The 15994-nt window shown below is 45.3% G+C and overlaps 1 protein-coding gene across 3 annotated transcripts in view; it reads right to left on the minus strand.

Moving 5' to 3' along the window:
- Window positions 1-1796, minus strand: part of ULK1 (unc-51 like autophagy activating kinase 1) — a 79174-nt gene extending 77378 nt beyond the window's left edge. For 2 of the 3 annotated variants that reach the window (XM_071571805.1, XM_071571804.1), the window contains exons 1-4: window positions 1358-1448; window positions 1037-1187; window positions 133-225; window positions 2-43 (exon numbers count right to left, since the gene is read on the minus strand). In XM_071571805.1, the coding sequence (XP_071427906.1) occupies window positions 2-43; window positions 133-225; window positions 1037-1126 (225 nt within the window). In that variant the 5' untranslated portion in view covers window positions 1127-1187; window positions 1358-1448. Of the gene's footprint in view, window position 1; window positions 44-132; window positions 226-1036; window positions 1232-1357 lie in introns of all 3 variants that reach the window. The other variant, XM_071571807.1, reaches the window with a different exon arrangement.
- Between the last annotated feature and the right edge of the window lie 14198 nt (window positions 1797-15994).

Consider the following 15994-nt stretch of genomic DNA (forward strand, 5'->3'; position numbering starts at 1 on the left):
CCTGGAAGTCATACAAGGCAACAATGTTTTCATGCTTCAATTCCTAGAAAGAGTGAAAAAAAGACTGTAAGACAGGAGCAATAGAGGGTATGTAGTACAAAGACTGAAGAAAACAAGCCAGTCTGCCTTTACCTTAAGGATTTTTATTTCCTTGCCCAGCAGAGTTTGTGATTTTGCAAGGTTCTTCTTGTTAATGCATTTCACAGCTACTTCCAGCTCAGGTTTCTGAAACAGTGCATATGTAATGCAAAGATAAATGTAAATGTCACCATTAATTTACATTAGAATAAGCAGCCTCTTAACAGATTACAAATACTACTGAAGGAAGAGTGTTGCAGCACCGGTAAAGGCCTCTCACTTCACATCCTAATGCCTACCCCTTGCTTGTTCAGACTTGCCCTTTCCCGAATTATGCTTGTCAGCCCAAGGAGAAAAGCCCAAGGTTTGGGGTTTTGTTACTATTTTATATGACGATTATCCTCTTATTTAATCACTAGAAATAAACGCACTGTGGGAGTCATGGCTTAACCCAAGCCCTAATGATGGAAAATCCACTGCCGGATTGGTTTCCTTTTATTTACCAGCCTAAGATTTCTCCTCCTCCTGGAAAAATTAAGTAGAGAAGGAGAAGAGTTCACAGACACAAAAAAACCCACAAAGCCCAACCCAAACTAATGGAACAGCTCTCTGCACATTTCACAGACAGTGTGGAGGGATTTTTCCCACCCTTGTTTGGGAAGGTGAGGGCAGGTTTTGGGGGGGTGTTTGCAGACACTCCTCAGGCAGCTCCAGCCCCAAGGTGAAGACACCTGCCGGGACACACGCCTGCTCCCCCCAAAACTCCCAAGAGAACAAAAATAAATAACAATAAACACGTCTGCCACCCCGAGCCCGGGGTGATGCCCAGCCTGGCAACAGCGACCGCAGCCGGCAGGGACGGGGTGACCGGGACGCGCTGCCCAGGCCAGGAAATAAATAAATAAACACACAGACAAAAGCAGAAGGGGAAAAAAAATTTAAAAAACGTGATTCTCACCTCTTTGTGCCTGCCTTTGAAGACAACAGCGAAGGCTCCGTGCCCGATGAGGTCCTTCCTGCTGAACTCAAACTTTCCCACCGCCTCCATGGCGCTGCGCCGGGGGGTCCCGGGGGCCGGCGGGGAGGCTGCGGCCGGGACGGCTTCACAGCTGCAAAGGGACGAGGAGGAGGATGGCGGTGATGAAGGAGCTGCCTTTAAAGAAAATTAAACCTCTCCCAATCCAAACGCGGCGGGGCAACCCCCCCCCACACTGCCACCGCCCCCTCCCCGCGGAGCGGCCGGAGCGGCCCCAGCTCCGCGTCGGGCTGCGCTCCCCACCTCGCCCTCGTCCATGGGCTGCCTCTTCCTGCCGAGCGGCCGGGAGCCGGGCATTGTCAGCGGCCGGGGCGAAGCTGGCTCCTCAGCGGCGGGCCTCCCCCATCTCCTCCTCCTGCTCGGGCCGGGCCGGCGCGGCTCCTCGGGCCCCGCTTCAGGCGGAGCTCCCCATGCCGAGCCCCGGCCCCCCCGCCGGCAGGCGCGGCTTCGCCGAGAGTCCACCTTAAGCGCGATCCACCTTAACTACCGGTCCGCCTCGCGGCACCGCTCCACCTTAAGCGCGCTCCACCTTAAGGGCCGCCGGCTGTCGGTGCTGCCGGTGCCAGCGGAGCCGGGGTCGGGGTCGCGCTCGCCCCGCGGGTCTCGCCGCTCGCTCCGGCCGGGCCCGGACAAAGCTGTGCGGACCGAGCGGGTCGTGCCGGGCGGCGCAGGCGCGGTTGGGCAGCGCGGTGGCACCTGAGGCGGAGCGGCTGGGCCCGGCACATTTAAAGGCGCCGCCTGCCGCTCGCCTGAGTCAGCGCCGCCGACCGGGGACTCCTGCCAGCCCGGCCCGGCCCTTGCGGGGTCACAGAATCCCTTCTGAGTTGGAAGGGACTCACAAGGATTGTCAAAGTCCCTGCACCGGACATCCCCAGGAATCCCATCATGTACCTGAGAGTGTTGCCCAAAGGCTTCTCACGCTCGGTCAGGCTCGGTGCTGTGAGCACTCGTCTGTTTCAGTACCTGACCAACCTTATCCTGATGTCCAACCTAAACCCTCCCTGACACAACTCCAGGACATTCCCTCGGGTTCTGTCACTGGTCACCAGAGAGGGGATCGCTGCCTGCTCCTCCTCTTCCCCTCATGAGGAAGTTTCAGACTGTGATAAGCTCTCCCCTCCCTCTCCTCTTCTCCAGCTGAACAGACCAAGCCATGTGTCCAACAACTAAAGAAATGTGTCAGTTTCAGTGAAGTTGCTCGAAGGGTCCAGACAGGCCTCAGTCCCACCACCCCCGGTTCTCCACCAGCATTCACAGACCACAGAGATCACAGACTATTCAGAGTTGGAAGGGACCCACAAGGATCATCGAGTCCAACCCTTAAGTCAATGGCCCACATAGGGGATTTGCCCACCTCCTCATCCCCAGGGCCCTCTCCAGCTGTTCCCAGGCTGGAGGACCATGGCTTCCCCTCGGTGTGGAGCAGCTCAGGCTTCCAGAGTTCCCGAGGGGACCTCCATGGAGCTCTCCTCTGAGCAACCCTTCTCGTCGAGCTCCAGTGCTCTGCGTGGAACCGGCGCTGTGATAAGAAACCTTTCCTGGCCTGAGCCTGGTGTGTGGTTTGGCCATCCCCAGCCTGTTGCCGTGCAGTGGGCACAGGCTCTGCCCTGTAGGTGTGAGCTCGCAGGTCATTCCCTCTGCTGCAGGAACCTCTCACGCATTTCCTCCATCCTTTGCCCCAGACTGCCCAAACCCGCCAGCACTGGTGGTATCCAGACCACTTGCGCACTCGCTCCAGTTCGTACACCCATCACAACATCCGAAGCAGAACATCATATCCCAGCTGCTGAGAAAACAATGTACCTCACTGGCAGTGCCCCAGCTCGCACAGCCAGTCTGGAGTTTGGTTTTTACACAACTGCTCAGTATCGAGCTGTGTATCGACCTGTATCAGCACAGCAACACCAAACACGCACGGCCCGTACGATGCCAGTGGTTCTGCAGACACCCAGCACGGAGGGTGCTCAGTGTGGTGACGCTGAGTGTCTCTGGTTATCACCATTCTTGGCAAAAATTAGGGGAACAAGCAGCACTTCACAGCGTCAGGCCATGTTATCTACACAAAAGCCGTGGCTGACTGATAAGATGTCTGGCCTCTGGTCCATTGCCCTTGGTTCCTACGTAACTTGTGTTCAGGTACCTTCCTCTGCCTAAAATTTTGGTGGAAAGATGACAGTGTACCAAATGCCAATATAAAAGTCACAGTGGAAGTAGCTGGTATCTCAAATTCCAACAGTTATTTAGTGCTTTGTGGGAACTGGAAAAGTCATAAGGATGTTCTTCAATGGGAATCTGATGACTCTATCAGTAGCCTTCAAACTGAAACAAGACTAAAACATCTTTTTGATTTCAGCAGAAATTAATTTAAAAATTGAACTTTAAAAAAATACAATATACTTACCTACTTGTTTTCTTTCACTCTTCTAGGCCTGTGTCCTCTACAATTTCAGGCCTTTGTCAATGATCACAAGGGGCTAATTAAAAAACTAACACGGAAACCAGTAAAAGATCATCAACCTTCAAAAAAAATATCAAGCTACTTGGCAAATGCCAGACACAGGATTTAATTTTACTGGTTGTTAAAGCCACTCTCTCTAATGCAGAAGGTAATAGTTGCAAAAGTTTAAGGCAGGAAGTGAAGAAAATGTTTTGAAAGTTCTTAGACGATTTCTAGGCAGGCAAAATCTTGTATCTGCCTTGGCTGGAAAGCAGCCAGAGCACCCTGGTTAGCAAGTGCACTCTTGCAAGAACTGTGGTAAAATCTGCAGTGCCCACAGGTGTTTCTGCCTTTCCTTCCCCAGCATAGCAAAGACACTCAGTCCTAGAGCTGGGGGATGGAGGAAGTTGATATGACTGCTGTTCAGTCAGAGGCCAAAATATCCCAGTGATGAATGTCCTTTGTTCTGTACTGCATGTGCTTAGTTTGTTCCTTCACGTGCTATGGTTTGTGAAAAAAAAGTTTAACATAAATTAGATTTGATGAAATGTGGATCCTAAGGTAGCTTTCTGCACGCAGCTGTTCACAGAGCCAGGTGACAAAGTCAGCCTCCTCTCTGATGACATTTTATTTTGATTTTAGGCAAACTGGGTGTGTTTTTAAGCAGGTTTGCTGGGTAGCTTTCTAGTGAGTAAATGGAACTTCAAAGTAGCAGAAGAACAGTGAAGATATTCAGAGGTCTGCACAAGGATCAGGACCGAGTTGTATCGGATGCCATAGGCACACATGAGGCATCACACTTACTTTGAACTACTAGTTTTACATTTGTAGCAGTTAAATGTCTCTCAAATGCATCTTTGAAAATATTTCAAACTTCTACAGGGATGTAAAAACTTCCTCTAGGATCAGTAATAAAATGTAATACCACTTAACAGCAAATATGGGTTTGAGATGTTTGGAGTGTACTCTGCAGACACATTTGTTCATGTTGGAACAAAGAGGGCTGAAAAGCCTTTTTAATTAAAAGTAGGACTCCTCTTTTTTTTTTTTTTTTCCTGTGGTTTGCTGATTAAATGCTTATGCTCTATCAATTCTTCTCTGATGTCCAGAATTCAGTTTGAGTATGTTTAGGCCAACATCCAACACATGCAAATTCTGTTCTCCTCCCACAGTCTCCCATTTGCTAATGATGAAAGCACTACCGCCAGCACATATTCAACTACTTCCTCAGATGGAGGCATTAATCTTTGAGGGGACAGAGTATAGAGTTCAATTTACTAATGCAAAACATGAGTGGGGAAAGATCTACTGCTGAGATTTATGAAGGGTGGAGAAAAATATAAGCATACACCCACCGTGGGAAATCTTTCAATATCATCTTGAAATTCTCTTTTTAGTTTAATGCAACTTTATTCTTTTTTCTAATTCAAATGTGAAGGAAAGCAATGGTCAGCTGATATCCTGATGACTCAAATGATACTTTTTTCCAATACAATGTTTTAATCAGGAGTCATAAATATGGCAGTTTCTATCTTCCATAAGCCAAGAGTGCCATCCTTACCTCTGGGCTGCAGAGGCACAACGTGATTATCTCTGAGCTGGGGAATTGGTTAAAGCCATGCAAGTCCAAGGGAATTATGCACGACTAAGCAAACTCAGAGTATAGATTTATAATAAAGACAGAATAAAGATTTCCATCTAGGGCTAAACTGTTCTCATTACAATCCAACCTATGGAATAAATTATGCATGTACCTAACCAGTAGCTTAAGGTGTGTCTGAAGCTCATGTAGGTACAACCACACTAGTTTTAAACAAGCTAACTCTTTTAGGAGGAACTTGGAGCAACACAGTCTTTACTGTAGATACTAGAGCTTCTGTGCACAATTCCATGAGACTTCAATCCCATCCTTGCACATCCAAAGAGCAAGATTACCTATTTGACCATGTTTTCTGTGACAAGTGACATTTCACATTTGCACCTATGCAGCTGGGACCTGAGTTGTCATATCCCAGAGAACCCATGTCAGATGCATGACACGTTTCTTGGTGCCTTTCTAGACAACTCCAGCTTCTTAGTGCAAGTATCCACTGTGGGCCAGACACCCACCTTTTCCAAGATCCTGATGTCTTTGCTTTTCTAGTTCAACAACTCTATCCTGGTGTTCCCCACACTGCCCGATGAGAGATCAGAAGCCTCTCAGCAGCCCCCCATGAAGTAAACCACTGTGTCTGGAAGGCAGTGGGGGTATCCTTGGCCAGATACAATCACAAAGAACAAGTTCTTACCCCTGCTGTATATATCTCTATTTTGAAATCAAAGTTCTGCTTGATGCAGAGGGAGTTTTCCAAGCCCCTCCTGTGTAATCTTTTTGTTACAGCAACTGCCTCATGGACACAGACACTGAGGACCAGGAAAAAGTCAGCAATTCTGGGTGAAGGGAAATGCCAAACTATGAGGCTTAGGCACATGAGCACGATGTGATTGAACATGTTACCACACGTGGGCTGAGCCTTTTAATTGGTCCCACATCTCCTCTTTGTGTGAAATGAGTGCTGAAGCCTGAAGATGAGTGTCAATATAAGCTGTAGCTCAGTCATAGGTAGTGCTGCTGCTGGGTAATTAATTTTCTTCACAGAAGAAGTTGCCAGAAACGATGGACAGAGTAGCACAGGAGAAAAGATAAGAGTTTGAGTTTCAGAATACATCTGGATGAAAAGCAGGCACTGTATTTGTGTGGATTCAAAACCTGATGCAAATTCAGACATGTTAAGGCAGTTACACATCCGCTTTCCACAAACATCCTAATAGCTGAGCACAATCACCAGTATCTGGGCAGAACCAACACTAACCTGAATGCTGGAAATTTTGCCAGATTCATCAGGAAGGAGTGAAGGTACTGAATATGCAATGCTTGGCTGCAAATCAGTTTGGTGGAAGGAATATGTGGAAGGTCTACAAAGATCTGTGTCTTAAAAGTAAATATTAGCCCAGTATTAATGAATAGAAAGGAAGCTGCAGGCTGAATTTAATGGAAAATTAAATTGACATAATTTAGTCATACTCATTTCTGATGTCTGCTAGTAGGTTGGGTTCTGGCTCAGTACAATAAAGGTAAGACACAGATTACACTAGAATTATACCAAATTCACCAGGATAAGAGACTTTTGAACACAGCCTTGTTATGTTGCATTCCTGGAGAGGCTGAATGAGTAGATTAATTTGGAGTGCTGAAAGCATCTGTAAATTTACAGCAGCAGTATAAGTTGTGTCGAGTATTTGTTCATACCTCACCAGGGATCTGCAGAAATAGAGTTCCAACTCTGATAAAATGCTTTAATCTTAGGAAGAGAATGATCCTCCACCAGCTCTTAATTAGTGAAATGAGACACTGGATTAAGTGATGGAGTTTACAATCTGCTCCAACTTTCACAGCCAACTGCTCCCCGTGTTGCACCCACAGCAGAGTTGAAGACATTTAGCTGACATCTAAACATGGGATAACACAGCTGGAAAGCCTGATATGTTTGAAGCATTAGAGAGAGCACTGAGGTTATTCAAATACCAGCTGCTGGAGCAGTATGGCACTCAGCATCACACACCAGAGAGGAAGAATCGCTTCCCATGCGCTTCCATAGTGCTATCATATTACATTCTGGATTTATTTATGCTGTGGGCCACTTCATTGATTAATAGCATCAAGAGATTTAACTAGCCACTAAATTATCCTGGCAGACCAGGTCTGAGTTGTTTTATTACCCCCCTCCCCACACATACACATCAGCTTACTGAACAGATATTATGAATTATTGAAGGTGGCATTTTAATGTATTCAGCAAGGTGCTCCAGCAAGGGACTTCCTGGGTTCCCATGGCATTTTAATATCAAATGTATTTCAGCTACTGGCAGAGGGCTCTGGGCACTAAAGGCTGTACTCAGTGTTCAAATCTGTTAGTGCTCACATCAAGGGTTATTACCTAACCTGTCTGTCAAGCAGCTGATTATATTAAAATGAGGTTTGGCAATAAAAAAGAGAGAGTCTGCAAATCCTCCACTCAGAGCAGTCTGTTTTCAGGCTAATTGGAAGCTATTTTTTTCCAGAACAAATACTACTTGCCCATAAATCAGCAGGTATCATCGTGCAGTTCCTTATAAGATGTCATCTCTGTCCTAGTTGGGAGCAGACCCACCGTCACCTTCCTCAGCCTCCCTGCACAGCCACACACACACTTTGGTCTGTGCCACCCATGAGGCCTCTCATATCAGTTTTGACAAAACCTGGGTTTGTTCAGGGAGGGACTCAGGCCTCACTTTTATGCTCCAGGATCCTCCTCCTGACATTCAACTCAACAGGATGCTCTGCAGCAGCTCCAAAGTGCTTTCGCACTAACCCTTGCTTTGGAGACCTGAGTGTTAAAAATAACCTCTCCTCAAGGCAGGAGGAGGCCTATCATGCCCCTTTTCTTTCACTTCTGTGGAGTCATAGTTTAGGAGGCCAGAAGAAGGTTGCTCAGCTTTCAGCCTGGGCTTTTTTCCAGATAGGGCATGGTGAGATAGAGGAGGAGGGGGCACATCTAATACAGGGGAAACTTAAGGACCACCTTCTTTTCCAGGAGAGAGCTAAAATTCATGGTCAGGAAGAACCTTTCAGTCCAATAAAATCTTGCTAAAGCAGTCCAGGTGGACAGTATCATCATATTAATGCCTCAGGTGTCTTTGATCTTCTTAAAATCAGTCCTAGGACAAAAATAACCAATGAAATCTAAAATATTACAAGTCAGCAATAATTTCCCAGAGAAGCCTGCATCTGTCCTGTTATGAATCAGAGGCCTTGTTGTTTTTCCTACTCTAAAACCTGCCACTTTAAGAGCATGTTTAACACCCTTTCACTGATGGATTATGGCAAAGAGCCACAGAGGTATGCAGGATTATAGAAACAGTCACTTCTTCCTCTCTGTTATGAACCTGGGAAGTTCAAGACATGCAACAAATGAAACATGAGGTTCTCAGACATTTTCTGGGCTCTTTCTGGGGTTTGGTGCATCAACAGTGCTGCCCATAGGGAGGGGAGGCATGGCCAGGAGCACCCTGCTCCTGAGACCAGCCCACCTGGGATTCCTGGCTGCTTCCAGCAAGCTTTCAGCTTTGCCTTGAGAAGGGACTGTTAAAGAAGCTTTCCTCTTTATGACTAACTGGCTTGGAGGTGTCTGTGTTTTCAAGCAGGCCAGTAGCATATACAATTTCAAGTAGGCATTGGTCCAGCCAAGGCCTTACTCATCCCATGTAAAGCCTGGGCAGAAATGATAGCTTCCTTTATTTACAGACATGTGAATAACAGCTGTAACAGTGAGGAATGTACACAGGAGATAGGACAAGCTATAAGAAACTTCAGCAGCCCTGAAAGATCTCTTCCCCTGCTGATGAGTTCAGGAGGGGAGCGGGATGCCCAGGCAGCTGAGCACTATCATTGCTACAGCCTTCCTAGGACAGGCTGGGCAAACATCTGGCAGGAATGACACAGGAAAGGACAAACTGTGTCCTTGAACAAGCAAGTTGTGTCATGTCCAGCTCCCTCCCTGTTCCTGTGGCTATTTTCAGTGTTCTGGTTTTGGGCAGAGGCTGCTAGTTTCTCTCCCTAAAAGCCCAAGATGAGCAGTTACACTTAAATCTCCTTGGATATTATCATTCTAGTCCCACCCCTGCATACAGAAAGATAGATCACCTGGGAAAAAAACCAACCAAACAAACTCAAACTCTTCCTCTGTACGTGTTACAAATTTTCTCAACTGACAAGGACAGGCTGCTCACAGGACCATGAAGGGTGTCACAGCTGTGCCCTGCAGGCAGCCTGGCTAGTGCTGCTTGCAGCAGCTGGGATCTCTACCTGTGTTGCAACACTCCAAAGCAATGATCCCTAGTCCTTGTGTATTTCTAGGAAACCAGAGGGACAATTCACCCACATGGAAGCCTGAAGCAATGAGTGGCATGGAAGAAAAGTATCCAGCAGAGCGTCAGAAAGTATTTTTTAGTGTTTAGTTCTTTCAATCTAATTTTAAAAATATATAAAACCAACTGCTCTCTATGATGTCAGACCCACCCATAGCTACACCCCAGCACTTACAGCCCCACAGCAAGGAGGAAGACCAGAAGACATCTTTACACACCTGAGCTCTGTCCCACGAATTCACAGAGCAATTGCCCAAAATGCGGTTTAGGTGAAGCACTTGCTTAGGACAAGATCTGCAGTTGTTGACTTCTTGCCTGAGAGATCAGAGGTGCATTTCTGAGTAGTATTTAGGAAGTTTGGTCCCCTAGTCTGTCTCTTCCTTTCCCTTATCTGTGTAAATGACAAGGTCTTTGAAGACCTAATTTCTCATTGTTATTTCTGCACTACTTTGATTTTGCTACTGACTAATGTGATAATGGTTATGTTCAGTTAAAGACCAGAAATGTACACAACTCAGCATTTGCCATTTGCCCCTTGTCAAATGCAATGAGGCACATTCACTAATAAAAACAAATATCTGAATTAAGGCAAGGAGAAAAAGGCTGACTCTGTTTTACGAATTTTCTGTCCATCGCTAATGCTCTCCCAGATCTGGGTACAAGCCCTGAGAATTGTTCTGCTAATAAGTCAGATTAACACTAATATTTCCTAGCAGAGGATTTTGGTTTTATTGACACTATAAAATGTTGCAGGATGCATTTGTGATGTACATCCAGGCAGTGGGAAGACACTTGACCTGACAGCAAGATCATCCAGAACTATGAGGGCCATGGTGCTTTCCCATGACTCATGAAGTTGTACTCAAATATTCCATGACTCATGGATTAACCTGACAAAACCCAGAGGGAAGAAAAGTTATTGGGTTATACGTTGACAAGAGCCTTTTAAAATTAACATGGCATAATAAGCAGGATACCAACATCCTCCTTCTGACTCCTGAGAAACTCATCAGGAAGAGTTTTATGCATTCACTTATTACCAAGGGACCTCAGCTGGGGTTATGTAATTAGGATGGGACACTTTTTGCAGCTTCGAGGCTTGAACAGCAACATTAGTATAATCCAGCTACAGAAAGCATAACCACATGCAACAAGCTATTAATACCAGCTTGTATTTAATTGCAGTTCCCTTCCATTCTAGTGCAAATAAACAAAATACAAATACATGGAAACCAGAATGTAGCCATAAATGAACCACAAGATAAAATACAGTAAACAAGGTTATCTGTTTCCCCTTCAGCCAAAAGGTTATGCACTTGCTTAGCACTGTAAAAAGAATAGCCTGACCCCATGGGCAGGGCATGGAAGGAGGGTCTGCACACACATCTAAATTCCTGGGTGCATTTGTGCTCCCTGCTTTGCAATGCATTTCCTGGAAAGCTCTGGGCACCTTCTGCATCAGCAACAACATAATCATGGTGGTAGATTAAGTCATGCAGACAGAACCTCTCTGTTCCCTCTAAAACAGGGTGAGTGGAATTGCAAAGTAGAGAGGATGAAATACATTAAATATTGGGGGGCCTGTGACTGACTGTAGTAACAAGGCCGTAGAAAGGTCTGGGATCCTGCTGGTCAGATATAGATAAATTCCAGATGAGCACAAAGGAATTGGCATTGGAAAGCTTGTCTACTTGGGACTTACAGAGGGTAGAAAACACTCTTTGATTTTTAATTTGGCATTCATTCTCAGCCTAACTGTTCCCATATCTGGGATTCTAATGGCCTGTTTGAGTTCTCTTGTGTAGTCATAATACAGGAGACATAAGTCTAGGGATCAATGCAATGCATTTTGCATTCGAAACCATACAGTCAGTTTGGTTCAAGATTTTCTCCTTCAAAAGCTGTATATGATGGATAGAGGTTAAAACCCAGCAGAAGAATAGAGCTGAAATGGCAGCGAGGGGAAAGAGAGGAACACTGGAACTATTTGTTTTAAGAAAACTTGTTTATTTTGAATGACATCCTGTAGTTTATAAGACCAGGATTTGTGCTTGGCACAACCTTCCTTCGGATCTCAGGGATTACACTGAGAATCAGATTTTTCAGTCAACAGTCCTAATCTTTTAAACTAGTAGAGCATCTTTCATGAAAAACTCCAAGTGCTTCATCATCCTCAGGCTGTATGTTTTAAAACCTTATTCAACCATTCTCAATGTACTGTAGCTCCCATATAGGAGTCTGGAGCCTCACTCAGCCAGATGAAACAACTCTAATTACACTGACTCGCCCCAGCAGAGGAGCTGGCTAATGCCAGCCAACATGCTTAGGAGGAGAATCAACTTGAAAGACATCTGTAATCATTGTGACATCCATTTAAGGTGTCACAAGACATGAAATTGAGGCCATGATAAAAAAAAAACAAAACTGCTGATACCTGAGTGAGCATAGTGTGTTGTGTAAGGCACAGAAGAGCTGTCCCTGTGACTCTGACACAGAAAAAGCCATTGGACCTGAGTAGCAACAGCCATAGCAAGATGCACACTCATTCCCTCCCATGCCTGCATATTCCTTCTAATCATTCCAGGTGAGGGAGAGCTGGGAGGAATAGGTCTTTGTAGATGAGAGGCTGAGTTTTTCTAACAGTGAGCTTCAGAGGAAGGTCCCCCATATCTGAATAAATGCTTCATTTGCAGCACTTAAAGATATATATATATAGATATATATATATATGAAAGAAAATATACCAGAAACAATGAAAATACAAACATTGTCAGGCACTGCAAGTCAGCACTGACACTGAGGATGAGAACTGCCACCCACAGACCCACCCACACCAACCAACCTGCCTAATTTGATCAGAGAAGTTCTTGTGGTTGGATTCAGTTAGAAGGACTATGCACAAATAGACCCTGGAGCAAATTCTACCATTCTAACAACGTAGGTGTGCTCTTATCTGAATCACAGAGGATCTGCTGTTACACAGCAAATCAAGTGCCCACCGTGTAATCCTTTAACCAGTTCCCTCATGATCCAGGAGGCACCTGCTCTCTGCATCACACAGGAAGTGTCCTGCCTGTCCTGGCCATCAGCCTGGCACGGGCCAGGGGAAGGCATCACTGTGCACCACAGCAGCAATGTAAGTAATGAAAATGCTCCAGATTCACAATGAGAATGATTAAAGGCGATGTTAAAGCTATTCTGTAACTTACTACACAAAGTAGTAGTAAGCTTATACATTGCTGGCTTACATAACATCAGCTTCTTTTTTTTCCTTCCCTGTTACCCCAAAAAAATCAAGGCTTCTCTGCTGTTTGCCCTCTAACTTCATTAAAGAGTAAATCCTCTTATCATACACTTTACTGTAACAGGTTTGCTGTGTACATGCATTTTCCAGAAAATTTCCAACAGAACTTCTTGTGCTGATTGCAAGAACTGTTATCAACTGTTTTAAAATAGACAGTGATGCATACGTAGCCTTGGCAAAGGGTTTGTTTTAGACCTGTATTTCATTTATCTTGAAAAAGAAATATGTTTAGCAGTTATCTCCTTGTGCTCTTGACCTCTACCAACTGCCAGTGCTGAAGACCCAAGGGCAGTAAAGGATTTAGCCCTTTGCTACCCACTCCTCAAAGGTGTCAGTCAGTGAAGGTTAGGGCCAGCCTGTGCTAATAAATTGAATTGAAGCATTTCTCATGTAGACAATGTAGTCCCTTCCCACCTTCTACTCTCTGCCTGGAACATGTACATTTGAATACATATTTTATTACAGCCCAAATAGGCATGACAGTCAAGTGCCAACCTGAGGCCAGAAACAAAATAGAACAGAGTGCTTAGAAAAGCAGGCTATGGGAGGTTCCTCAGCTCTTATGTGATCTCACAAGTGACCTGAGTAAGAAGGAGGGAGCTTAAAGAGACTGCCAAAATGGATCCTTTCTGGAAATACAGACAGCAGCTGAAGCAGACTCAAACAGTGCTTCTTGTCTCTACTCTGTGTAATGAATAGGACAAAAAAAGAAAGCCAGGAAAAGTTCCACCCCTGACATTAGTTTTTTCTCTCTGAAGCTTTTGACATTTTTGATAGCTTTTCAGTCACCTAAAGTAGATGTGACTTAACTTGATGTTATAATATTAGTACTGTCTGCTGTGTAAAATGAAACACCAGAGATATCATCCAAAGTACAGCACAAAGAGAAGGTAATTATAGGCGGTGTTTAAGCCTGAAGAGTCACTCCTTTAAGTTTCAGGGCTAATGAGTTCCTGATAAGAAACTTCTGAGCCAGAAAACTCAGGGTGAGACTAATAGGGAATACCCAATTAACTTGAGAATGCAATCATAATTTGTCAAACACAGGTAGTTGTCCAGTCCAGACTGATTATAGGAAGGACTGGCAGCATGGTGACTTTCTGGCAATGATGGAAGATCTAAGTAAGACACAGAAAGAGACCACAGGGGATTGGGGGAAAAAAAGAAAAAATAAGTAACTAGAATTCACAAAGAGCACATGGAGATCTCCAGGCCTGTGCTACTGAGAAATTGCAATCTAGTTAGAGATCAAGCCTTGCAACAGATTGGATCATTTTTTTGCAAGAATTGACAAAAATATTCTGCATATCCCACCAAGAAAACCCCAGAGATATTCCTAGTTCATTTTATAGCCAAAGTACCATCAGCACATCATGCCTATCACTCTGAACTGAGTCACATGGTGAAGTGCCCCAGGGCAAAAACATCTACTGTTGCTTCCTTCACCATGGAGCCCTGCTATTGAACCAACACCACCAGCTGCACAGAGCCAAGCAGACCCCACAGACAGAGCAGCATGGGTTTCCTTGGGACTTCTTTTTTGTGAACTGCAGACATTCAACCCATGTCACACTGTACAACATCTATTTTATTATGACAGAGCAGGAGGGCAAATCTGTCATTGCCCTGAGGACTTCTTACTTTGTCCTTGTGCATTAACACAGATTTGAACCTACAGAACATTGCTGTAGCCCAGAGCATCTGATGGTTGCATTCCCTGTAATGTTTTGCTACTGATCTTGTGGAGTCCAACAAAGCTGAATTATGCCTTTCCTTTCTTTATCCTGAGTTTTGAACAGATCCAGTGACACCAAACCAGCTTGTTTCCTGAGCTAACTCACAGCTGGGGCTGTCTCACCATTCCCCTCCTGGGTTTACCAAGCAGTGAAGCAAAGCAGTTTTCCAGATACTGAGAAGCAGATATCTGAAGATCATGAATTAATTTGTTAGCAAACATCTTCATCCCCTTGATCAGCTCATCCAAAAAGAGCTCTAGTCCCAAAGAAACTCAGGCTTCCATGTGGCTTCAAGCTGGAACTTTCCAAAGGAAGACAGCTCTGAAATATTTGTGTGCAGACTGAGAGATTGTGTCCCAGGCACTAGGACAAAAATCACTAGCAGAACTCCAGAGTTCAGAGTGAAAATGCTGTTCTGCAGAAAACTGCACACAAAGACCAGACAATTCTCATTTGACACAGAGAAGGTCTGATTAATTTTCTCAGGTTTTTTGTTTGTTTTTAAGGCTATGTTTCAATCACTTTCAGTCGTTTTCTCTCAAGTTAAAACCCGGCTGTTAATTGTAGGTGTTTCATCTTGGTGAGGTTGTGAAGCTGGAGCCAGTACAGTGGAAATCCCACACTCAGCACTAAAAGACTTTGTTGAAGTCTGTCATTTGTCGCCTGAATGGAAAGAGTAACAACCCAATACAAATATTTGGACTTCTCTTTTTTCCTGGCAGGGCTTTTGCAGCACACACGCGAGGAGATTGCATTTGGTTTTGCTGGGGTGGGAGAAACAATAGGCACAGAGCTGGGTATGAGCCAAATCCAGCACAGGAGAGGCAGATGCTGCTCCAGGGCTGTGCCCAGGTGTGCAGGGCTGGAGCACCAGCACAGGCAGTTTTATCAAGGCAGGACAAGTTGGTTCCTGGAACCTTATCAGGGTGTAGATCAAGGATTATTTTTGATCATGAAGAGCAGCACAGGGCAGAGTCTCCCACGGCTAAATCCTCAGTTTGTGGGACTATGAGCAGAACTGAACCAACCACCAAAAAAGATACGTATCTTTTGCTCTAGATCTGAGCAAAAATTCAGGTGGTCCATACCTGGACCTTCTTCAAAACTGCTCCAGCCTTGTTACATGCCACTTGACCAGAGCAAACCTTTAACCAGATAAACAGCATCCTTCAAAACAACAGCATTTTCCTGTCCTTATTTCAGAGTAAGGGCAGGACCACTGGAAAGCTCAGCAACCCTGGCTGCATGACCACACAGGTGTGTGTCTCACCACTTTCACATGTGCTACAAGTCTAAATGCACAGTGCTGCTGTGGTAGGACCAGCTTGTCTTTATAAGCAGTCACAGTGTGCTCGCTTTGTTTTTGAAGCTGTGGAAACTCCTGCAACTCCCCCACACTCAGAAAGCACAGGAGCAGGAGATCAGAGCCCTCCACCGCCTGCAGACCAGAAGGCCAT

This window comes from Pithys albifrons, chromosome 17 (genome assembly GCF_047495875.1).
Source record: "Pithys albifrons albifrons isolate INPA30051 chromosome 17, PitAlb_v1, whole genome shotgun sequence".
Classification (NCBI taxonomy): domain Eukaryota; kingdom Metazoa; phylum Chordata; class Aves; order Passeriformes; family Thamnophilidae; genus Pithys; species Pithys albifrons.